Raw genomic sequence first — 25,795 nt, 5'->3', positions numbered from 1 at the left:
AAACTACATTTTATGATCATTTTTTGTATCAATACTTTGAATATGTTTAATAATTTAAGGGATCAAATACATGTAGGCTACTAAAGAGAAAAGGAGGCCTACAATATTTTGCTCTCTTGCATATTTGAGTAGATGTAGGCCCTAGGCCTATAAAGTCATAGAATATGCAAAACACGATATACTTTCCAACACTGAAATAGAAACTATCACTGATATAATGATATCTGATTCCAAAGTGAATGATGCCACTCTAATTTTTGTAATAAACTTCGAGCAAATATTTTTGCGGCTTTTATTGTGAAGAAAGGAAGTGGGATGAGGGCGGTTGTTGCAGCTCCGGATCCTGCTCCGGAATGGATCCTGCATAATCTCCCAATCTCCTGGCCAGCACCTACAACAGTGTGTTTCAGTGTGAGGAACACTGTGTGCTCTGTCTGTGTGACATATTTCATATTTCATGTTTTTAATTTTTTTGAGACGCAGTCCAGTATAGAGTCACTTATCACTCAAGCCATAAAGTTAAGGACAGATAAGAGTCAAGGGTCCAGGCTTCATGGTGATGTTGGAAGCAACTTTCACTCATGATGAGTCATAATGGAACAGAATAAAACACCTGCTTATAGCCTACCTGTCTCTAAAACTCTACCCTGCAACTCTATGATTGAATACAGTTCTGAAGTAGCCTACTTAAACACAAACAATACAAACATATTATACAAACATAAATATATTAGGCAAAATATAACATACATTGACTATAAAATAATAACATAATAACAATTAGAGGAAGAACCGTGGACCGAACTGGCGTTGATGAAATCGACGCTTGTACTTCTGTTCAGGCATTTTTAAGTCGCACTGTTTAGGGTCCTTACTGGAGGCTCGGCGCCAGTCTCAACAGAAGTAAATACGAGTGAAATTTAGTGAAATATTCTGTGAAATCAAGTCATCAAAGAAACTTTGGATCATCTGACGCCCTGCAATGAATCTAGAGCTGCTCGGTAAATAACAGAAAATGCCCCTAACTCTTTGTTTGTGCATCGCTAAAGCTGAATGTGCGGCTTGTTATGATTACCATCGTTAGCTTAGCATGTTAACAGCAACGAGTCATTTTAAAATGTTGCATTCATTAGAATCGCGCTGATAAGTTATGTGTAACCTTTTTGAGTGTAAATTGGTTACTAATATATCGCTTCAGTCTGTTTTTAAACGTTTGTTATAAACTATGAAGCAGATAAAAGTGTCTGTTAGCCAACGTCAGGTCCGATAGGCTACATTGTCTCTGTTTGAATTAAATGGTATTTTTTAGAATGGTGAAATATATTTTTTTATTTGTTATTTTCATAGACTAGAAGACTGTATGGTTATTTCATTATATATTTATATTCCCCCTGTGAACGAACTGTTTGCTCCTAACATTATTATTATTATTATTATTATTATTATTATTATTATTATTATTGACAAAGCATAGTTATTTAGTTTTAACTAATTGTCTGCAGCATTAACATTACACTTAATCTTATCCGAGGTTATTATCTGATATGAGCAATGTTCTGAAAATAGTGTTTTTTTATTAATTTGTAAAAAGTACAATACTTTTACCTTTTTCTTTTCACTCACACATTTCTATATTTACTTTAAATTCTGAAACTTAGTCTGTTCTGGGATTAGTTTTGAGTTTTCTTATATCTCAATTACCGTAGTGCACGATTTTAATTCAAATATTGTCTATATTTTTTTCTGTACTTATTATCCATTTTTAAATTTGGATAAATCCAGTGTTAGTTCTTATGAGTTGCTGACTCTCAAACGCATTAGCCTCTTATGGATAATTTACAGTCTCATTCTGGTGAATATTTAATTACATTGTTTCAAGCCTACAGTTCTTGTCTTGGATATAATTCAGCACCTTTTCCTTCATGTATACGTTTTTAATAGCTGAATTTAATGTGAGATTAGCACAAGTTAGCTCTGTTATAAGTGTCTGAATATATCCCTTATAAGTATACTGCTGTGAAGTGTTTCTCATCACTGTCTCTTTTGTTTTTCCTCTCTTAGAATCGTTCGGGCAGAACTATCCAGAGGTAAGCTCTTCATGTACACATAGACCTGATAAAAGTCCTGGTTAATATTTACCTGGAAGTAATCCAAACACTTAAACACATGGAGTTTCATCTTTTGACATAGACAACAGTACTATGTGGAACTACTCCTGGGCTGCTCTTCAGTGGTGATGATAGCTCTGTGCCTGTTTTCACTTTCTGTGTGTGTGCACACGCACGTGTGTGTGTGTTAGGAGGCAGATGGCACCCTGGACTGTATCAGTATGGCCCTCACCTGCACCTTCAACCGCTGGGGCACCCTGCTGGCTGTTGGCTGCAATGACGGCCGCATTGTTATCTGGGACTTCCTCACACGAGGCATCGCCAAAATCATCAGTGCTCACATCCATCCAGTCTGCTCTTTATGGTGAGACACATTGCACATCATTCATTTTGTACAGGCTGGTGAATTTACCAGTTAATGCACCAATGTACTCGCATCTATCTTTTTCTAAGCCGGATTCTAACCCACGGTTTGCTTCTTCTTAGGACTGAGCCCCTATTGGGGGGGGAGGTGCTCTAACCAATAAACCATGAGCGTCCCCCTTCATGTCTATCCTTTACCTGGCACTCCTGCTCAATCCTAGACCTCATTCACATTTAGCCATCTAATTTGGAAAACACTGTATGTAAAAATAATATGCTTGCCAAAAGATCTCCGCCAGCACTGAAACACCTGAACAATATTAAAAAAGGGAAATGTCTTCATCTTCTTCGTTCTTTTCAATCAAACTGCACATCGCTGACAACATTTGGTACGGGAGGGGACAGACACAGCTTGGTTCCTCTGCTGAGTCTAGGCTGGTTTATCCTCTGTCATCACTTATAAGGTTTTGTAATACAGCGAAATTCAAGATAAAATTGCACTCGATAACGTATTTTTCGGTTTCTGTTGTCAGGCAATGGAACAGGTGTGAGATAATCCTAAAATTTGGTTTTATAATTGTATGTGTACAGCTGGAGTCGAGATGGCCACAAGCTGGTGAGTGCTTCCACAGACAACATTGTCTCGCAGTGGGACGTCCTAACAGGAGACTGTGACCAGAGGTTCCGCTTCCCCTCCCCCATCCTGAAGCTGCAGTGCCACCCCAGAGACATGTGAGTGACCGGACCAAATCGATTTTTACATGATGCATCTGTTGAGTTCTGAAGTTCAGCTGTTGACGTCATATTGAAACTTTTTTTTTTACAGTTGTATAAGTCTTAATCAGTGTCACTCAGTAAGTCTTTACACCATTCTGTATAAACAAGAAGTTTTGTTTGTTTTAGGGACAAGGTGCTGGTGTGTCCCATGAAGTCAGCCCCGGTTCTGCTGACTCTGTCGGACTCCAAACATGTTGTCCTGCCTGTGGACGACGACTCAGATCTGAATGTGGTGGCGGCATTCGACAGGCGGGGGGAGTACATCTACACAGGCAATGCCAAAGGAAAGGTCAGACTCTCCATCAGTCAAAACTTTACCCACAGTGCAACTTTGATCACATCACTGCAGTAAATATGAGGTCTAGCACTTGTCCTTCACCACCATGTATTTGCCTGTCTGTTGTTGCAGATCCTAGTGTTGAACACAAACACTCAGGAGCTTGTGGCTTCCTTCCGAGTGACAACTGGCACCAGCAACACCACTGCCATCAAATCAATTGAATTTGCACGCAAGGGCAGGTGAGAGGAAACAGGAGGTTTGTCTGTACTGAACCATGCAATCAACAACTATAACATTAGACTGTTATTCCATCTGGCTTTATCATCCTTCTGTTAAACAATCTAACATATGTCATGTTGATTGTAGAACTAATCCATGATACAGTATAAACAAAGGGTCCACACTTTAAAGATATGAAAGCAGCTCACCCTGTCCCCCATAGGTTTTTTATTCTTCCTCTTTTTTTTGTCCTGTTCTTTTGCGCAGCTGCTTCCTCATAAACACAGCAGACCGGATTATCAGGGTGTATGACGGCAGGGAGATACTGACCTGTGGTCGAGACGGAGAACCTGAACCCATGCAGAAACTACAGGACCTGGTCAATAGGTATGTCAACGCTCTTCCACTACAGCAGAGGACATGTGCTGCTGGGGATGAAAGTAAGGCTATTGATTTGAATGTTGCTGGTGTTCCTTAATTGAAATATTTTATGCAGGGATTGCAAATATTTCTTTTTTCTGATCTCTGTTGGTTCATGTCCTCTACCAAAAGAGACTCCAAATCTTTTATTCCTTCAGCTATTACGTTAATAAACTCAGACAGAAGTCATTTCCGAAGACATTTTGACAGTGCCTTACCTTTACATCAAAATACATGTAAAAATATCTAATTATAATCTATTTTATCGTTATTTATTTTACCTTATTATCTTACCTTCACAAAACTCTATTTGGCTTTTTATTGTGCTTTTGACATGTAACATTTTGGATGTTGTTTGTGTGTTCGTGGATGGGGTAAACTGCAAATGAATTGCCCTTCTTGGGTTACAATAAAGTTGTCTAATCTAATCTGTGTTTACTGCGTATAGGACTCCGTGGAAGCGCTGCTGTTTCTCCGGTGACGGCGAGTACATTGTGGCCGGTTCAGCCAGGCAGCACGCCCTCTACATCTGGGAGAAGAGCATTGGCAACCTTGTAAAGATCCTGCATGGAACCAGAGGAGAGCTGCTGCTTGATGTCGCTGTAGGGAAACTCAAATTCTGCCTCAGTAGAATGCTGTGTAGAGATTTTAATGTTTTATCTATAAACTTCTAGTTCTATTGAGATGCTATGGTTTACAGTCATATGATTCACCCATCTCACCTTTGACCTCTATCCAGTGGCATCCTGTCCGTCCGATTATTGCCTCCATTTCCAGTGGAGTGGTGTCCATCTGGGCTCAGAACCAAGTGGTAAGTGGACAGTGACAGTAAAGGCTGGATGCACATGAGTGAAAATGGTCACAGATGGATTATTTCACTGTTAACCCATTGATGACTATGGCAATCTAGGATGCATGTCCTTAATGCCTGAGGGTTTTCTGAAAAAATAGTACGAATTGTCAAGTCTACCAAAACCTTAATATCTAAGCCTGTGTAGCACATAGAAACATGAAATAAAATACATTTAAAAGTTAAGGTTCACAGGTTTTATTTAAACATGCTCCCTTAGCACTTACAAACCAACAAATATTTCTAAAAATTGTCAAAATTAGATGAATTAGAAAATTATTAAATATTGTTAATAAATAGATGCAATGTGTTGTGTGATTTTCGTCAGTAGTCTATAGTAGACCTTGATTCTGCGCACCAAACGCCACTAACTGTTCTGTCGCCGACATAGCTGGCGTATTTTTATTATTATTTTGTTTTATTTTTTTATTTTTTATTTTTTCGATTGACATGATTTTCGGCAAACCACACAACTTTTGGGTGGTCACGTGGTCTTAAAAAAATCAACAAAACCCACCTCATGTGTATTTGAACCAATGACAGTGCATTCTATGCTGGGAATGCCATGAAAATTAGATAAAGTAATAATGCTGCGCGACGCAGCATCAGGCAGGAGAGCCAATGTGGCATCGCGCAGCAGCAGTCATCAATGGGTTAATCTAAAATATGGCTCTGTGTTCCATGTTATGGTAAAACAAAATTGGAAATTTGGCCTTAAATGAAGCACACGTACCAGCTGAGACGATGTGACATGTCCTGTCATGGTACAATCGATGCGTGACCTCCTGGTTTCTCTGCAGGAAAACTGGAGCGCCTTTGCTCCAGACTTTAAAGAGCTGGATGAGAATGTGGAGTATGAGGAGCGAGAGTCCGAATTTGACATCGAGGACGAAGACAAAAGTGAACCAGAGCAGACAGGTAGAGAACCCACACACACGTATGCTATAGTTTGACCAGACAGAGGGTCAGTCTTGGTTCCATTTCTGCAGTTTCGTCTTTAAATGATTTATTCAACAAATGTGCAGTATTAACAATTTACAGGAGACAAAACTGGTTAAAAAATAGAAATAATTCAAATCAAAACGCTAAAACATGTTAATGATAAGGATGGTGGCTAAGCAGTCACTCAATTATTCTGCATGTCTCTCACAACTTCAGTTTTCACACACATTTCATTAACCCCATTAGAATATAACCCAGCTGCACACTGAAGGTTGACCATCAGCTGTTCTGTCAGACACATGTTTTTTTTAGGGAAGTCTCAGGCATTTTTGTTCAACTTGCAGGTGCAGACGCTGCAGAGGATGAAGAGGTGGATGTCACCACTGTTGACCCCATTGTTGCTTTTTGCAGCAGGTGAGAAACTTTTTTTGAAGTGTCATAACTGAAAACTAGCTTGGTGCTACTTCAGCACTCCTAAACCTTCTGCACAAATACTTAAACAAAATCTATGTCCAATTACTAGAGATTTCATCCACAACTTAAAGGGAAAATTTGCCGATTTTCAACCTTACCTCATCTACCATAATATCCTTTGGGTCGCATTATATCCCTGGGTATTTTTTCAACATTTCGCGGGACCGAGCTTCAAAATTCCACTCACCAGTGACGTTTCTGTGACGTCTTTGGCGAGATGAAGAACTTGTGCGGACTAGCTCGGTCCCCGCAAAATGGACAATGTTGAAAAAATACACGGGATATTATGCGACCCAAAGGATATTATGGTAGATGAGGTAAGGTTGAAAATCAGCTAATTTTTCCTTTTTAAAAGTGCAAACTCCATTGTCTCATAATGAAAGATAAGATGGGAAAAAAGCTCTGGAAAGAGCTGGTAGATAGACATTGAGTTAAGATTATTTTTTCACTCTCAGTTTTCTGACTATATCGCCAATGTTTTGTAGTCATGCATTGATTAAACATAATGTCAGCATGGCATCGTGTTCAAATGATTATCTTCATAACTGTGTGAATGTTTCAACTAATGACAGTCTTGTCCGTGTTTGCATCCTGCAGTGACGAGGAGCTGGAGGACTATAAGGCCCTGCTGTACCTGCCCATCGCCCCGGAGGTGGAAGATCCAGAGGAAAACCCCTTCGGCCCCCCACCGGAGGCCTCGGTCCCGGCTTCTGCACCAGAGGACGCGTTGGCCAGCGGCGACAAGAAGCAGCGGCAGCCATCATCTGAAGGAGGCCCGGCAAAAAAGAAGGCCCGCACCACCACCATCGAACTACAGGGGGTGCCCAGTGACGGTGAGAGACAACCACAACAACACAATATCAGTTGTGCACATCGTTTAAATATTTCTTTTTATATTAAATGTTTTTTTTTTTTTATCGAAAGTTGTAAACAAGTACCCTGGAATAATTATGGTTTATTGCTTCATACTAAAAATTCCAATCAGCCTCAGCTGTACCTTGTAGTGCTGATGACTTTGCATCTGATCAAAAAATCCTGTCAAAGTAGAAAGGGATGTAGAGAATGAAAACCAGATTAGTGTTTAAAACAAGTGAGAGCAGCAGAGTGGTGAGTATGATATTACTCTGCTTTATGTCCATTATTGAATGAACAAGTTGCCGAATTGAATTTGACCCTCAGTCTGTCCTTTTTCTCCTCAGAGGTTCACCCCCTGCTGGGTGTGAAGGGGGATGGAAAGTCCAAGAAGAAGACAGCAGGCCGGCCCAAAGGCTCCAAAGGTAAAGACAAAGACTTCCCCTTCAGGCCCAAGCCCTACAGGGGCGAACGGCCCTCCTACCCCGTGGAGGCCCTGGGCAGCTCTGGCTCGGGAGGAGGAGGAGGAGGGATGAAGGGGAGAGTAGAGGGGGGCCTGGCCACAGGTAAGCACGCCACCGCCCCTGCTGCTGCTGAGTGTGGGAGCTCTACTAGTCTGACTGACACCTCACTAGCCTGCCTGTCTCCAAGGCAACCCCCTACCCCGTTACCCGCTCTCTGTAATGCTTCCACCTCACACAATCCCCCACCAACACCACCTCCCCCACCCACCCACCCAACCAACCAGGCAGCTCACTGACAAAGACCCGCCTGCTGTAAAGCCACAGTCTGGAGGTCAGAAAACAGAATCTGCAACGTGTATCAGACCAGTGCTACATCACTGTAGATCTGGTCCAGTCTGAAATGAAAGTTATTAGAAAGTTTGACTTACTTGTAATAACTCATTGTTATTTATGATTGACACAGTTGCTGCAGTCTACAATAATGCCCATATGCCGCTATACTTTAGATTTTATTGAGCCTATTCCAGATACCTGCATATTTAAAGGCCTACTTCACCGGTTTGAATATGAAGGTGTATTGAATTCTGAGATCCTATGTAGTATAAATGTGCAAAAAAAATTAAAATCGGTTCATCCTAGCCTGAGAAAAGGCAGAAAGAGTGTTTTTTTTAACCCTATATTTCTCTTTCTCGTGACATCACAGAAAGAGAAATATAGGGTTAAAAAAAAACTTACCTTTTAAATATTACTGTGATGTCACAGTAAAAGACATCACAGTAATATTTACAAAGTAAGTTTTTTTTCAATACACCTTCATATTCAAACCGGTGAAGTAGGCCTTTAAGGTAAAAAGGTACCTCTACTAAGGTTACGCTCACGCTGACTAGTTCGCCTCATTTTAAACTTTTGTGAAGTTGGACAGAAGTTGGTAGATGGGTGTTGACGTGGCTTAAGGTGGGGTGGTGCAGCTTGTTTCCCTGCAGGCTAGCTGGTTAGTCTACATCTCCTTCCTGCTTGGCCTTTGACCCTCCTGCTCCCACTCCCACCTCGCTCCTTGGGCTTGTCGTGTGACATGAACGTGTGTCTGAAGCAGCGCTGCTCAGGTCCTGTCTTTTCTGTTTCCGTGTGGAAAGTGTACGCTTACGAAGTCCATATTTATGTGTGAACCCACCATACTTGGAACGTACATAAAGAATGTTGTTACCCAACATGCATGTGAGCAATTTACTTTCAGAATCCTCCACAAAATTTGCAAAAGGTTGCTTTGTCAAGTGAAATAAATTGATTGGGCACTATTAAATGTTAAAAATATCTTCAGGACACTGGTCTTTCCCAGCATTTAGTGAACTAATATGCATACAATAATTATATAATTGTACCAGAGTGTAGATGTCTCTTAATTAAGACTTTTTTTGTATGGCAGATTACATTCAACAAGACCTGAAGCATAGATTAAAAAAATAAAAAAAAAGTAAAGGAGAGGTTTAAAGTGCAAGCGAACATAGATCTATTGAAGTGAGCTAAACCAGAAATATCACCCTATATTATTGTAAAAATATATATTTCTTTAATTTTACAATAATATAGGGTGATGTGCCTCTGTTGTGAAGTCAAAGCTGTGGAAATATACATGATACTTACTGAATTAATCAGGGGCCGTATTCACAAAACATGTTATCTTAGCGCTAAGAGTACGCCTAAGGAGCACTAAAAGTTCTTAGTAAGGAGTAATTTCTAAAAATCTATTCACAAAGCTGATAAGATCAACTTTTACTAAGGAATGGGAGGGACTCCTAAGCTAAGAATAGAGGGTGGTGTTGACCCTGTTGCTATGGATGATGTCATGTTCATACCTTCTATGCCCACAGTGATTGGCTGAGAGGGAATGAGCGCTAAGAGTGAGTTTATGATAGAAACACTGTGGGAGATATCCATATCGTGTCGCTGTATTAAAGTGAAGAGTTTTTATATACAATTAATGACAAGTGACACTGATTTAACATGAAACCAAGATACTGCAGGTTTTCCCACACATTCGTTCACAATTAACCTACAATAGCGCCACATAGGTCTATTCATTTAAAATGTTACAATGATTTGAATCGGAAAAAATATCCTCACTGAACAGCTGCACGCCATGCACTCTCACTGTATTTCCCTCAACGGCTGACTATGCCGCAATAGTCAGACAGCGACAAACCAGGAAATTCGCAATTTAGAAACAACAACTGGCGAAATCGTAAAGTGCATGCGGAAGGAAAAAGGCGAGACACGCAACTATACAGTAGCGGACCTGTGGAATGGAGGAGATGGAAGCGCCACATATGGGCCTACTCTAGTAACAAATTAAACCCAAACGTGACACCAACAGTAACTTTCAGTGCATCGTAAACCCAAAGCAACTGCAGGAAAAGGAGCTTAATACATAATTTTTTATATAAATATAATAAATATAAATGTGTCTATACTTTCTAAACATAGCTTTACTAAGATCATTAAACCCTTACAGCTATTAAGGTACCTTTTGTAAAGCTCACAAGCATTAAATCTCTCCAAAATGCCATCAAATGAGTGTCTGTGATTTACTCTTAATGACTTAGGAGTCCTCTTTTCATAGATTTAGGAGCTAGTTTTAGCGCTAAAATGCTTTGTGAATTACACTTATCTTAAAAAGTTAGGAGTCCTAAAATTAGGAGTGAAACACCCCTTATTTTTGAGAGTTACTCCTAAATCAGCACGTTAGGACCTACTCTTAGCCTTAAAATGTTTTGTGAATATGGCCCCTGGTCATTAGAGTGCAGATAGTTCCACCATTACTCCAATGGTAACGGTATTTAGATTTGACCTTTATTTGAGTTCCTTGATGGTAAGTGAAAGGACACATTGTGTGAGCAGTGTCCTATTGTCTGTGCTGTGTCAGTCTGACAGTGTCTGTTGTCCTCAGGAGGGAGTCTGGTCTCACAGTCGTACAAACAACACGACATTGGAGGGATGGACTGATCGCTGCTGTGTACAGAAGTGAAGGAGCCACCACTAGGCTTAAACAAAGAGACACAAAGCCTGAAGTCATGTACAGACTGTGAATGAGCAGCCTGTTTGCTTGTGCAGACTGTTTCCTCTTCCAACCAGAGCACAGCGTCAGAGGAAAACACCTCGGCCCGATTCACCGACAGAGCCGATAAAGAGAGCGTGACGCAAGCAAGTCGTTACAGTAGAGATCACATGTCCTCTGTCTTTGTAGGATTCCTGATAGTGTGTGTATCCGAGTGTGTATGTTGTCTATCTTGTTGTTTTTATACATATTAAAACATTTTGATTTCTAAATAACTAGCGGCTTTGTGGTTCTGTGTGCAAGCATGAGACCTACTCACCTGTGCCCATGTTTGTGTTGGCAAACAATACAATTAATAATTTACTTTTATAAATGTATAATTATGGCGGAATGAGATTGTAAGCATCCATTTTGCAGCTTCTTTAGACTATAAACTTCATTGTCCCAGAGTGGAAATTCTTTTTCACAACACTGTATGTGATAGACGGCACACTTATAGACGAACCGTAAATAACAGAAGTACAAACATAAGATGAGTAGGTGTGTGTTTTCCTGTGCTATTGTGGTTACCATGTGTATGATGGCCTTGAGATTTAGTTATGAGGTTGCAAGTCTGTCAGAATTATTCAACATGGGACTTCCGGTTTAGCATGTGAAGAAGAAGAACGTGTTGCGCCGGGGCTCCCAAGCGTTCACTGCTTTTTTATATATCATAACACCACACACTACCCGAAAGCCGTTTTTTTTTGCTTGGTTATTGATATTGTTATTGTTTGGTGATGATGGGCCGCAGAAGGAAAAAGGGCAGAATTCGCCGGAGAAAGAGGCAGCCACGACGTCGGACTGTCATGGCGGAGTCGACTCCCTGCCGCCTGATCTAGACAAGCTACGCGCTGTGCTGCTATCCGACCTAACAACAACCCTTACTACAACCATGAAAATGGTAGTGAGTGAAGCCTTGAGGCCCATTTCTGCTGCCTTAGATGCCGTCAAGTCGACCACCGACTCGCTCAACCGGATCACCGCCCTCGAGCAGACGTGCACGTTTGCAGTCTGAAAATACACAGCTGATGGCTAAGACCGAAGATTTGGAATCACGGTCACGTTGCAATAATTACGCGTGATTGGAATCCCGGAGCAGACCCAGTAAAGTTTATGGCTACCTTTTTCAATGAGGTCCTCGGCGCCGGCTTCTTCTCCTCCCCTCCGGTTTTGGATAGAGCTCACCGCATCGGCCCAGCGCGCTCGGCGGAGGAAGGCAGGGGGTCCAGATCGAGAGTATTTATTTTCCGGTTCCACTACTTCAGCGATAAGGAGCATGTTCTGAGACGAGAGAGGGACGCACAGCAGCTCAAGTACCATGGACAGAATGTTTACTTTTTCCCCGACATGACATCGCTAAGAAGAGAGCATCCTTTGCCGGTGTGAAACGCTGCCTATACGAGAAGCAAGTCAGGTTTTCCCTCCTGTTTCCTGCACGTCTGCGAGTGGAGCACCACAGAGAGAAAAGGTTTTTTGAGTGCCCCAAAGAAGCCCAGGCTTTTTACGATCTGCACTTTTCTGCTCGCTGAGGATTTTCAGACTAAGGGTTATCCTTCGGGTATTTTCCCTCGCTTTGTTTGGGAAAGTGGGGAGGGTGGGAGGGTTGTTTGTGTTTTTGTTCTAGTGGTTTAACTGTCTTTTTGTTTGGGGCAAACTACTGTGTCACTGCATGTGTATTATGGCGTATAACTTTGTATGATACCCGGGGGTGATGATACAAGCAGGGGGCAGCTGGAACGTGCGAGGCATGGGCCATCCAATTAAACGAGCAAAGGTTTTTTCCCATCTTAAATCTCTCGATATTGTGTTCCTCCAAGAAACTCACATTAGACCATCAGAGCGGAACCGGCTGCGCTGCAGATGGGCAGGACAGATATTTCAATCCACTTTTTCTAGCAAAGCCCACGGTGTGGCAATTATTATTAAGAAAAACATAGATTTCAGACATATCTCTACAGTAACTGACCCGAATGGTCGTTTCCTTATAGTAACTGGGTACCTTTGCTCTGTTCATGTAACACTTCTTAACATTTATGGCCCAAATATTGATGACGCTACCTTTTTCCGTAAAACCTTTGATATGTTACCCGACCTTTTGGGCACAAATGTGATTGCTGCAGGGGACCACAATGTAATCCTTGATTGGCATATGGACAGGTCATCAAAGAAAACAAGCTACCCTTCTAACTCATCTACAGTTCTGAAAAACTTGATTTCAACTACTAATTTAGTTGACATCTGGAGAATACAGCACACAGACAGAGACTACTCCTTTTTTTCCAAAATGCACAATTCGTATTCTCGTATTGATTATTTTTTATTAGACTCAAGACTCATACCCAAAGTAATAGACACCAAATATCACAACATCCTGATCTCGGATCATGCCCCAGCGACCATTATTCTTGACTTTGGGAGATCCAAACAGCGAGCTAATTGGCGTCTACGCCCTTCACTGCTCAATGACAGAATTTTTTGTAAATACATGTCGGGAAAAATCCCTGAATATTTAGAGACCAACGATACCTCGGATGTCTCTGACAGTGACTCCACCTTGTGGGAAACTTTTAAAGTGGTCATGAGAGGTTATATAATTTCATATGAAGGGTCTTTAAAGAAATCTAGAGAAAGACGTTTAAAGGATATTGACTTGGAGCTCACTTCGCTGGAGACATTATACAGAGGCACAAATAGCCCCCAAACTCTGCGGAATATTCTTAGTCTTAAATACGAGTATAACACTATTTTAACGAGTCAAGTGAGTGATCAGCTTCTCAGACTTAAGCAACATTATTTTGAATTAGGCGATAAACCACATACTTTGCTGGCCCGCCAGCTCAGAGGGCAACAAGCCAGCAGATCCATACATACAATAAAATCTAGCAGAGGTGTGGCTTTAACTGACCCAAAACAGATAAATAAACGCTTTAAGGAGTATTATCAGGAGCTGTATAAATCCAAAGCTAATGGTGATATCGACGCATGGTTATAAAAGCTAGACATACCAAAACTAGACAGCGCCTCCCGCGAGGCCTTAAACTCTGAACTGTCCCCTGCAGAAATCACGGACGCTATCAAATCGCTGCATAACGGCAAGAGCCCTGGGCCAGGTAGCTTCGTAGTTGAATTTTATAAGAAGTTTGCTGACCAAGTAACCCCGATCCTGCATAGAATGTTCTCACACTCAGCCGAAGCGAATAGACTCCCACCAACACTGTATAACGCAAACATTTCTCTCTTGTTAAAACAAGACGGAGATGAAACTAACCCGACCTCATATTGACCAATTTCCATGCTTAACTTGGATTTCAAAATTTTTACAAAAATTCTGGCAAATAGACTAAACAAATCTATAGAATCCATTATTCACACAGATCAGACCGGGTTCATCTCCAATAGGTTTTAATGTTTTAATGTTAGGAGAGTCCTAAATATTATGTATAACAAATTCGACAGCTCTTCCAAACAAGCTGTTCTGTGTCTGGACGCCGAAAAGGCTTTCGACCAGGTTGAGTCGAGGTACTTGCTCAAGGTGCTGGAGGAGTTCGGTCTTGGGGCCCCTTTTATTTCCTGGGTGCGTTTAATATATGCCCATCCCACCGCCTCCATTCTAACAAACCAGGAAAGACCCACACCCTTTGCCCTTCAGAGGGGCACGCGCCAGGGTTGCCCCCTCTCGCCGCTCCTCTTTGCGTTGGCCATTGAGCCCCTGGCTATTAGCATAAGATGGCACGCACTTATAAAGCCAATATCACTAGGTGGGATGGACCATAAGATCTCTCTGTACGCAGATGACATCGCCCTCTTTGTAGCCGACCCCGAGAATTCCATCCCCCACCTACTCCAGCTAATTAATTATTTTGGCGACGTCTCGGGTTACACCATAAATTGGCAAAAAAGTTAACTCTTGTCTTTAACAGCAGATCTGGACTCAACATTCAATACGCAGTTTAAAACAAATCTGGTCAGTATAAAGTACCTGGGCATTAAATTATCTAAAAACCCAAAGACACTTTTTAAGTTAAATTTTACGGAAAGATTGAACAAACTAAAGGAGAACATAGAGAAATGGAGAACATTACCGATCTCCCTTATTGGCCGTGTGAACGCAGTAAAGATGGTCTCCCTGCCGAGATTTCTGTATCTATTTCAGAATGTGACAATTTATATTCCTAAATCTTACTTTAAGCCAATTGATTTTATTATAATGCCTTTCATTTGGGGATATAAAGCACATAGGATCTCAAAAGCCCATCTTCAGAAACCCAGGGAGCATTGCGGACTGGGGTTACCATGTTTTTTGCATTATTACTGGGCTGCCAATGCTAGAGTGATGGTGTATTGGCAATTTACATATGAAAAAGGCATTAGACCTGATCTGCCCCCATGGTTGGCAATTGAAAAAAGCTTGGCCCCAAAAACTTCTCTTACTGCCCTCCTTTTCTCTTCTCCCAGACCGCCTGCCTCCTTTAGAGGAGACCACTTTATCTTGTCCAACGGTCAGAGAATTTGGAACCAAATTAGGAAGGCCTGTGAACTATCGAGCACGACCATACATGCCCCAATCTGGCATAACCATGCCTTCCCCTCATCGTTCACAGATTCAGCATTCAGAGATTAGAGTCGGAAGGGAATAGTAACAGTTGAAGACCTTTATATAAATGGTCACTTTGCTTCATTTGATCAGCTAGTATCAAAGTTTTCACTGTCGAAAGCTCAATTCTTCAGGTATCTACAGTAAAGGAATTATGTCAGACAGAATATACCATCCTTTGAATCTCTACCCGCAGATGATTCATTGTCCAAAGTTTTACTGGGCTCACCAGAAGCTAAAAACCTGATTTCATCTTTTGTGGGAATATTTTTAGACCGGCAGGACAAATCTACTTTAAAAATAAAGCAAGCCTGGGAAAAAGATTAAAACATTGGAATAGCTGACGATGTCTGGGAGGGAGCGCTAAAAAGCATAACATCCTGCTCTATAAACTCGAGGCTCCAGTTAATTCAATTTAAAGTCACACTTAGATTGCACTATTCTAAGGTTAAACTGCATAACATTTTCCCAGATCTTTCGCCTTTATGTAACAGGTGTAAGATTGCCGAGGGTACAATCTTTACAACTTTTGGTGTCTTGTATTTCAATGGTATTCTAATGTTTTAAATGTGTCTTTAACTCCTGATCTGGAAACCGCCCTGTTCGGACATTCCACAGCCCTGGAAAAATTGGACCACAATGCACGCATAATCATGGTTTATGGCATGGTAATTGCCAAAAGATGTATCCTGAGGCTGTGGAAGTCCGACTTGGCCCCCCAGTTTGATACCTGGCTGAGGGAACTGGTGGGCATTACATGTGGAAAGGCTACGACATGAGCTGTCAGGCCACCCCCATAAATTCCCCGCTATATGGGGCCCAGTGATGCGGCACTTAGGGAACCAAAAGGTGTGAGGTTTGCCCCAGTTTTGTTGTTTTGTTTCTTGTGTATTTATAACTTATTTTCTTAATCATTTTGTCTGTATTGTATGTGTTTACTTATTCTGTTTTTTTGTTGTCCATATGTATAAAACTATAAAACCACTAAAAGAAAAGTTTCAAAATAAAGAAAATAATTATTCAACATTATTATTACTTTTTATTTGTAATAATATTTTATTAATACTTAATTATTCAACAGTTAATTAAGCGAGCATAAAATAAAGCTGATATCATGGCATTTGCTGAGGGTTACTGGATAAAATTGGCGTTGTGTGTTCAATTATTCATCAAATAATAGTTTGGTCAACATTTAGATGGTGTTAAAATCTTCATTAGTCTGTTTTATTTTGTGTCATGTTAAAAAATGTGTTGTGACTTATCAAAGATATATTTGTAATTAAAAATATTTATTTGAAGTCCAATTCTTGCCATCATAAGACATACCTAAAAATACATAGGCCTAATGCTGATTGAAAGCATAGAGACAGTGCATAACGCGTCATAATCTGAGGCCACGCCCATCGTGGGGGAAAACAATTCACAGCGCCCCGTTCACTTTCTATTGAATGACACTCGTATTCGGCAAACAAACTTAATAAAAACGTAATACGACATGCCTTTCACAAATACACGTTACATACTCTAAAGCCACGACTCTTGTCTGTCTATACGAGCTGTTTTTGTGAAAATTGATTGAGTAATTTTCCATATCGAGACAAAACTCTTAACTAATGTATGCTTTATGCTAGGCTAATGTTAGCCTTCTGCTGTAGGCTAGCCAGGTCGGACGGGAAAAAACACCTCAATATCTAAAATTACTCAATCATTTTTCACAAAAACAGCTCGTATGGACAGACAAGAGTCGTGGCTTTAAAGAAAGTAACGTGTTTTTGTTAAATGGATGTTTGAATAAGTTTTAATTACGTGTGTTTGCAGAAGACGGGTCTCCTTCAATACAAAGTGAATGGAGCGCTGTTCAATGTTTTCCCCCACGATGGGCGTGGCCATGGGCGTGGCCTATATTCACCTTATTTTGGCTATATGGTCTAGATGCAGCCGCTGCCGCCTACCAGTGCAGCTCGGCCAAACATGCCAAAAACGCCCATATCTGCCAAACACGCCCATATCGGCCAAAAACGCCTACAGCTTGTTGCTATGGTTGCTCTGCACTAAGCTGTGTGACGTTCTTCCTGTTCCGTTCTGTTGGTTAATATTTATTTATTTATTTATTATTTATTTATTATTCTTTCGGACAATTCCACACAATACACAATTATCTCTTTCACATCATACATCTTAATTTGTGTTGTCCGAAGGGTGACGGAAGAAGCCTAAGGCTTATCGAGTCCCGCCCCCAATTTCATCAGATTCAGAATCAGATACACATTTACTGATCACAGAAAAAAATAAAAATAAAAAAAAAAATGTTTTAAAGAAATAAAAAAAATAAAAAATGAAAATAAAAAATGAAAAATGAAAAATGAAAATGAAAAGGAAGAAAACAAAAAGGAAGAAAACACAATTTTGCATTTTTTTTTTTTTTTTTTTTTTTTGTCTGTTAAGCTGCAGTCCAATACACAGTCAAATTTTCATTCTCCTTATCCATTGACCTTGCACAACTGACATGCTTTCCATTTTCCCGCTGAATTTAATTACACATCGATATCCTCTCCATCCACTGTAGCCATTTTTTGGATGTTTCCTTTGATATCTGCGATGTCTCCTTTCATGCCATCGAGGCCTTTTCAAAGTCATTATCTGGTAGTCTAAACACAACTGCAAAAGTATTCAAACCCAAACAAGTCATTCTCCTGACCTCTCTTTTACCATGATGTTATGATAATGCATCATGCCAGCTAGCTGCTCTTGCTGCCGTCAATGTTGAGACCATTTCACCAGCAAAATGTTTAAAACAGGACATTACAGCACAGTTAAAAACAAGAGAATCAGCATCCGCTACATTAAACATGAATACTAAGTGCTCATAGTACAGGAGTTACGTCTCCAGCGAGAGTATGGATTACAACAGTCAGCTGGGACTGAAACAGACACCCCCCTGCTCTTCTATATCAGGTAAGTCAATACAAATGTTTTATTCGCCTACTTCGTTACCTAATGTTATGTTTGTGTTATTCAAAGGATTTTGTTGGTTAGAAAATAGCTTAACGTTACAGACCAAATAGCTTCTTTATAAGTCTTATCTGAATGATAATTAGTATATGATAAAAATGATTAACATGTGTTTGTTTGTATATATTAAATTAGACTGGCATCTGGTCAGCATATGAGGTAACAGGTTAGGTGTTACTGTTAACATTATTTTGGTGGCAATGTATAATTTATTTGACTATGTTAATTAATGACTAACATGATTTTTATGTGATGTGTCTTTTGTGAATAGATTTGCAAGCTACGAACACCTGATGACATTTTGGAGCTTTGCATCAACAAAATGGTCTGGGTCTCCATAGCCAAATCAGCTGCCTAAAGAAATTAAGTTGTCACACCTGCACATCCTTCAATGGTGCTTTGTTGGTAGTTACATACTTTATAATACATAAACAAGATGTCATTGTATTTGTGTAGACTTAAAGGCTAAACTAGCGACTCAGTCCCCTCAAATACATCAGTGTAATTAAGTGACTGTTTTTCTCTATTTTTAGGTGCACATGAACTTTGTACAACATTTTGTCAAAATCAATGAATATCTCCTCACAATATGCTACCTGTCCGTACTGTCTGAGCACTGAACAAAAATCTGATGTTGATACACAGCCTACATGCTGTGTTTTCGCACATCATTCTTTTTAGTTTTAGTTTTATGTTTCTGTGTACCTTGTGTTAATGTGTATGCTTTACTGCACTGCTGTGTGTCGGCCATGACCCTCTTGAAAAATACCTTTCAGTCAGAAGAAATGGATTAAGGGCAGTTATATTTGTTTGATTGCAATGAGCCTCATGAGAGACTCTGCTTCTGTTCCACATAGCGAGTCTCAGAGCTATACATCTGAACATATTTAGTGGGCTTTTTCAAAAAGCTCCAGCTCTTCCATACGTGCAGTAATCACAATTAAACAGTACTTGCTGGGTTGCCAAGGTGGTTGTCCGCAGGTTTGGGGGCTGCCTTTATTTAATATATTGTGTATTTTCTGATAACGAAGGTTTTTTTTTGTCCCAGAGAGCCTGCAATTCATATCAAATCAAAGATGTCACTGACCAATGGGTCTGCCATATTCAGTGTCAAAAACTTCTTGTCTGTTTTTGCTACACTTTGCCTGCTGTGGAAATGGACCAATTAAAAGAAGCTTTAATGTCAAAAAGGTTCATTTAGTCTAACTTGGTAAATTAACTTGTATGTTCATGTAAACAGACTAGTTTTCATTTGTTTGTACCTTGACATGTTTCGACTACTTCCTGCTGTCTTCTTCAGAAGCGTCAGCTGTTGCTATGACGCTCATTGTGTCAGCTGATGTTAAAGACTGCAGGAAGTAGTCGAAACATGTCAAGGTACAAACAAATTAATACTAGTCTGTTTACATGAACATACAAGTTAAGCTTCAGTGTCAATTAACCGTAAACCTTTGGGGTGGAAAAAGAGCGGAAGTGTGAGCCTTAACTTGGTCAGTGACATCTTTGATTTGATAGGATTCTCAGGCTCTCTGGGACAGAAAAAAACGTGTTATTTTAAACTAAGAAATATTAAATAAAAGGCAGCCCCCTGAACATACGGCCAACAACCTTGGCCACCCAAAAAGATGATTGCATGTAGGGAAGAGCTGGAGCTGTTTGAAAATGTCCACTCAAGATTTTCAGATGAATGACTGAACGCAAACAGATACTCTGATGAGGACATATTGCCATGTGCATTTGATGATTTCCCACAAAGTGCAATGTTTCAACATATTTTTAAAACAAAACTCATTTTCATATCATTGTTGAGAAAATATATTCATAATTGTTTTGGCTGTAAATAAACTATTTGAATATTTTTGTCATTGAAGTCCATCATTTAAGAACCTGGGAAAGTGTCTGACTACACAACAACAAAAGCAGAAGAGTTCATCAAAATAATATATTTTTTTTAAGATACTTAGACACTTTACAAAAAAAGTGCATTATGCACATACAATCAGTATGGAAAAGCATGTGAGATGTAATATTAATAATACTTATATAAATATATAGCCTATATATAACATTATTATAATTTAATAATACTTCAGTCTCTTATAATATTATTAGCGACTGAAGGCTATTTACTTTTTATACAGTCACATAACAATGTTAAATCTAAACTTTCACAAAGCATCTCAGTCCTGGGTAAAGCAAAGCATATATTGGATCACAAATCATTGCATATTCTTTACTGCCCAATGATCTTACCTTATTTAAATTACTGTGTGGAGGTCTGGGGGACCACTTACAAAAGCTCACTGCAACCACTAGTCACACTTCAAAAACGAGCCATAAGAATAATCAATAAAGATGGATATTATGATCACACCAACCTCCTCTTTTTACATTCCCGCATCATAAAGTTCAAGGACCTGGTTGAATATCAAGTTACACAAATCATGTTCAAAGCTAGAAACAAACTGCTACCAGGTAACATTCAAAAACTTTTTTTTTGACCAAGAGGGGGGTTACAATTTGAGGGAACAGTTAAACTTTAAGACACTGGCGGTACGCATGACTTTAAAATATCATTGCATCTCAATTGGGGGTGTGAAACTGTGGAATGGGATGAGCACGGAGCTAAAGCAATGTCCAAACATGATTCAGTTCAAAAAAAAATTCAAAGCAATGATTTTTAACAGAGATAAGGGAGAGATTTAAGACGGAAAGTATGTATGTGTGGATATGGATATGTGAGTTGTACAAATATGGAGATATGGACGTATGAATTGTGTTGATGCATATGGTGGATGGATGTATTTTTGTATGGATGTATAGTGGATATTTCATTTCATTTTTCGTTTGATTTTTGTTTATCCTCAGGAGACCAATTGAGGGGTGGCCCTCATTTGCAATGGTGTCGAGTATATATGGATATATGGATTGTATAAATATAAAAATAATAATAATAATATAAAAAATTATTATAAAGTTATTGAGCTGTGGAAAAGGGGTTGGATCAAATAAGTGTATACTTCTTCCTACTCCTTTTCAGGCATATCAATTCAATATGTTATTTGTTTATTGTTTGGGTTTTTTTGTTTATTTTTATTTGTGAAATCATTTGAACATATTTTTTATTGTATTTTCATGCTTTTAATTTGTCTTTTTTTGATATGTCTGAAATAAAATTTAATCAAACAATTGCATAGAAAACCGACGTGATAATGTTAAGTCTAGCAGTAATCATACATGCTCACAGTTTCAATAAGCACTACTCATAGACTTTAAAAGAGGGGTACTACAACTGCTAATAGGGATGCTAAAGGAACACTAGAGCAGAGAGGTGTGTATCTCCTGCTCTGTCCGCAGCTGCGAGGGACTGCTGCGCGAGGACTCTGCCGCCTGTCAGTGCTCTAGGAAGGGGGAGAGGCAGGGTAGGCACCCGCTGATCGTTGATTAGAGTAAAGACCGATACTTGAGCGAAAAAGTCACCAATAACACCAGAAAAAGTAGCTAGATTTGTCTCTGGTCGCTTTTTTGAAGAAAACGTCGCCAGAGGTGTCTGAAAAGTCGGTAAATATAGCGACAACATCGCTAAGTAAGCAACAATGGGACTGAGCTGCGGGCTTGAATTAGTTCTGTAGCGTTACGCATGCGCACGAGCTGTAGGCGTTTTTGGCCGATATGGGCGTTTTTGGCAGATATGGGCGTGTTTGGCATGTTTGGCCGAGCTGCACTGGTAGGCGGAAGCGGCTGCATCTAGACCCTTCTCTATTTTGGAACGCCCCGTTTTCCACTTCCGATTCTAGCGAGTTTATCATGCGACTTCCGGTTCAGCGCTGCAGAGCCGCGAAAGAATGTAAACAGCGGCAAACAATGAAGCACAATTGAATCGTAGGGAAGAAATATTTGTTTACAGAAAGGTTCTAAACGTAAAAGTAGTACGTTTAGTAAGTTAAGTACTAAGCCATTTGTAATTTAGTAGTTTGTTTTCGATAAACTAGCTTACATCGCTAACATCTACACACCGTGGTCGCATCCTCTTATTACGATGCGGCAGTCAGACGCCCGCAACGAGGATGACATGAGAAAGTGGCTAGATTACTATGGTCATATTTAGCTGTCCCTTGGAGAAGATGGAGCCATGGTGAAAAATGTCAAGAGCACTGAGTCAGTACCTTCAGAGGGGTAAAGCGGGCTGTACTAGGCTACTCCAAGTAAAGCAGCTTCAATTGAGGAAGGTAAGACAATATGATGTTTTTTTGTTTTAAACCTACAATGATTGGCAATCATACAAGGGCATATTTCTCTATTCTAAAGTGTAATCTCAAATTATATCATCTGATAATCTTTCCCAATATACAATTATGTGATTAAATTAAGTTCAAATGATCAGTTTTCTATGTTTTGTCTAACCAGAAAATAGAAATAACATGAAAAATATCGACTCATGTGAAGTAGCATAATAAATGTTTGCAGCTACTTTAGTTAAAATAGCCTCTGACAACACTAAAACTTTGCGATTACTTATACAATCAATACCATTTCTATTTAAACCTAATCAAATTTAACTTGCTAACATGCTTTTTCGTGTATCACAGCACAACGAGAATGAGAATCGGCAGAATCTGGCAGAGGAAGAAAGTACATAAATGGATTTGAGGTAAGTGTGTACATCTTCTCTACATAAAAACAAAATATATCCCATTTGAAATGACTCCATACACAAAGACATTATGGCATTGGCAATACACCATGTTTAGTAGTTGCTCGCTCCGTTTAAGTGGAACACTGTGCAAGCAACTATTAAATGAGATGTACTGCCATCTCTGTGCATGGAGTCGTGTTTTACATTTACAGTTTAATGCAACTCTTTTCCACAAAATTATTTGGAATGAAATAAGATTGGCTAAATCTTACATAATCAACACATTTTAATATCAGTTCTGAGATTTATTCAGGATAATCTGTGATATTCAGTCTATTTCTATGTCACAGAAAGTACAAGTCTAATAATAACACTTTGATTCAAAGTAAGTTGTTTATTATAATATTCAGATGTCTGCCATCATTAATCAGAAATATTTAGAACTGCTGTAGGCCTACATGTATATTGATTCAACCACTCGATTGCTGCTTGACAAAAATATATTTTATTTTTTATTTTTTTGCACAGTGGTCAGCAGAGGAGCCATGGCTGTCGGGAAGCCCTGATGGAGTGATGAACACTGAGTACTGTTCCAAGTGTCCAGCCTTGGAGAAATCCTCTGATGTCTCAGGAAGACCACTTCAGTAATAAGATCTCAGATGTGAACATGGGGGGCATTAAAATCACAATCACATGGGCCGCATGACTATTACATGATGTGGTGGACAGTAAATAAGTTAAATTATTGAGTTCCAACTTTTTGAATGTCTGTACTATACTTGAGTATCTGCTTTTTTGGAAACTTATGACTTTCACTTCACTATTTTTCTAAGATATAAATTTTACTTTTGAGACCACTACATTTCTGAGGCTAACAAAGTAAAACTTACTCTCAGTCTAAGAAAAGCTTTGAACTCAGCTGTGGATTGAGAGACAGCGAGATCCTCCCATGAGGCAGTTCTCCCTTTACTCACTGCCAATAAGGGCAGGAACACATTTCCTGGGAAAACCCACTGGTCCGTGTTTGTTGTTACGACAGTCACTCTTCTTTCAGGTGATTGTGCAAAATGTTGTACATTAAAATGTGTAAAGAAGTTGCTGTGTGGATTTTAGATTTTTTTTTAAATTGCAATTGGCCAGACGCTCTGTCCCTCACGTAAGGACACCAATTACAGTTCAGCGGGTACTGTAATCGGTTGCCTTACGTGAGGAACAGAGTGTCTGGCCTCAGCTGGTTTTCACAAAGTATAAGGAGAGTGTTATCAATACTTAGAAAAACAATTAAACTGAAAGAAGCAGAGCAGTGGCGTCTTAACATGACGGGAGGAGAGTTTACCAACAAGACATATTTTCAATTTCCAGTTGGTGTAACCCCATCCCAGCAGCAATATTGCTGGGTGTAGCTAATGATGCAAATTTCTGTACAGAAATTGTGCCAAGTCTAAAGGCTTTCTATTTTAAATATATGCTGCCTCGTATTGCAAATGAAATTCAGGCAGGCAGGTTGTCACTATATGAAATACAAGCAGCTTTGTAAAAACTAGATCTAAACCAGCTGTTCATTTCTCCCATCTCGCCCTAATGTTAAACATTCTGTTAATGTAGTTAAAATGTATTTCAAAGAAGAAAAAGTTTCCGGTAGTATGTTAACAATTGTTTGTTTTCACAAAAGCTGCTTCCAAAATTGCTTAATTAATGTAATACATTTGAGGAATTAAAACAAAATATTTATTTGTTGAATGCTGTTGAAATAAGTATGTGTTTTTAATAAACTTTGTGGCACTTTACTGTACATTTTGCATGTCTTTTGTAATAAGTACAAATTTAAAATGTTACTGTACATTTTGCATATGTCTTGTAATAAGTAAACCAATTGACATTTAACTGTACATTTCTTGGGGGAGACATGAACTGTAACTATGGTCACAAAGGGTCCAGTCCTCCTCCCACTGGGTCACAGCATCTCAGACCCTGTTTCCACCTGGCATTAATATGTGGTTTTTAGGATCCGATCGCGCTAACTACAGGTGGAAACACGCTCAATGCGCATTGAATGCGCATTGAGATTATCCACATTCGGAGGTGGTTTGAGACCACATATCCACATACCCATTAACAGTGGAAACACGTATGCGTATCTCATACACATTAGGCCCCGCCCACTCAACTGCGGCGAGTGACTGGGCGGAAAGGCGTACTCATTCACGCGACAATTCACGTCATAAAAGCGCACCGTTGCAGGTAAATAATAAAGTCTATGTGTGGAACAACTGTGGTCAAGCCAGCGGTCTCTTGTTTTTGCTTGGTCAAACCAGCCGCTTCTTTATTTATTCCCCCCGTGTTGTTGTGAGCACAGAGACGGCTCGGTGCAACTGATAGAGACAGTGAGCGAACAGCTCTGGCTGCGGCAGCTTCGTGACATCGTAGCAGTGGGACACAGTGTAGCCAACTGATTCATTTAATGACGAGGAAAAACACCACACAATAAACAGTGCCGCGCTCACATTTTCGCCAAAACACACTGACTCTCTTCACTCTAGCCGAGGTGACTACACAAGGCGGAAATGATTCTTTCGACCAACTGTGGTCAAGCCAGCGGTCTCTCGTTTTTGCTCGGTCAAACCAGCCGCTTTTTTATTTATTCCCCCCGTGTTGTTGTGAGCGTGTATTTAGCCTACTACTATCTATGGCGTAAACACACAGAGACGGC

General features: G+C 39.8%; 1 protein-coding gene and 1 long non-coding RNA gene across 3 annotated transcripts; both read left to right on the top strand.

Moving 5' to 3' along the window:
- The first annotated feature begins 862 nt into the window (after positions 1-862).
- rbbp5 (retinoblastoma binding protein 5) lies at positions 863-11,070 on the top strand. 2 transcript variants are annotated; one of them, XM_080025718.1, is made up of 14 exons: positions 863-1,001; positions 2,062-2,087; positions 2,300-2,472; positions 3,063-3,203; positions 3,375-3,537; positions 3,658-3,767; positions 4,015-4,134; positions 4,616-4,769; positions 4,907-4,978; positions 5,818-5,935; positions 6,304-6,373; positions 7,031-7,266; positions 7,633-7,710; positions 10,694-11,070. In XM_080025718.1, exons 1-14 carry the CDS (start codon positions 983-985, stop codon positions 10,747-10,749), a joined length of 1,536 nt encoding a protein of 511 aa, XP_079881844.1. In that variant the 5' UTR covers positions 863-982; the 3' UTR covers positions 10,750-11,070. The 2 variants fall into 2 exon arrangements, with proteins under 2 accessions (XP_079881844.1, XP_079881843.1); XM_080025717.1 differs by having other exon boundaries at positions 7,633-7,851.
- An 11,220-nt stretch (positions 11,071-22,290) lies between these two features.
- Positions 22,291-25,027, top strand: LOC307248991. Its single transcript, XR_013844821.1, has 3 exons — positions 22,291-22,678; positions 23,039-23,100; positions 23,614-25,027. It is a non-coding gene; the product is annotated as an uncharacterized lncRNA (long non-coding RNA).
- The last annotated feature ends 768 nt before the right edge of the window (positions 25,028-25,795 follow it).

Source organism: Ammodytes marinus (assembly GCF_949987685.1).
Source record: "Ammodytes marinus genome assembly, chromosome: 4".
Classification (NCBI taxonomy): Eukaryota; Metazoa; Chordata; class Actinopteri; order Uranoscopiformes; family Ammodytidae; genus Ammodytes; species Ammodytes marinus.
The sequence above is the reverse complement of the archived record's forward strand: the minus strand, read 5'-3'. Positions and strand labels throughout refer to the sequence as shown.

What these genes read in the sequence shown, in the direction of transcription:
- rbbp5 (XM_080025717.1), top strand. An exon ending in TCGGGCAGAACTATCCAGAG is followed by an intron (nt 2,088 to 2,299) that starts GTAAGCTCTTCA and finishes TGTGTGTGTTAG; the next exon opens with GAGGCAGATGGCACCCTGGA. An exon ending in AAGTGAACCAGAGCAGACAG is followed by an intron (nt 5,936 to 6,303) that starts GTAGAGAACCCA and finishes TTCAACTTGCAG; the next exon opens with GTGCAGACGCTGCAGAGGAT.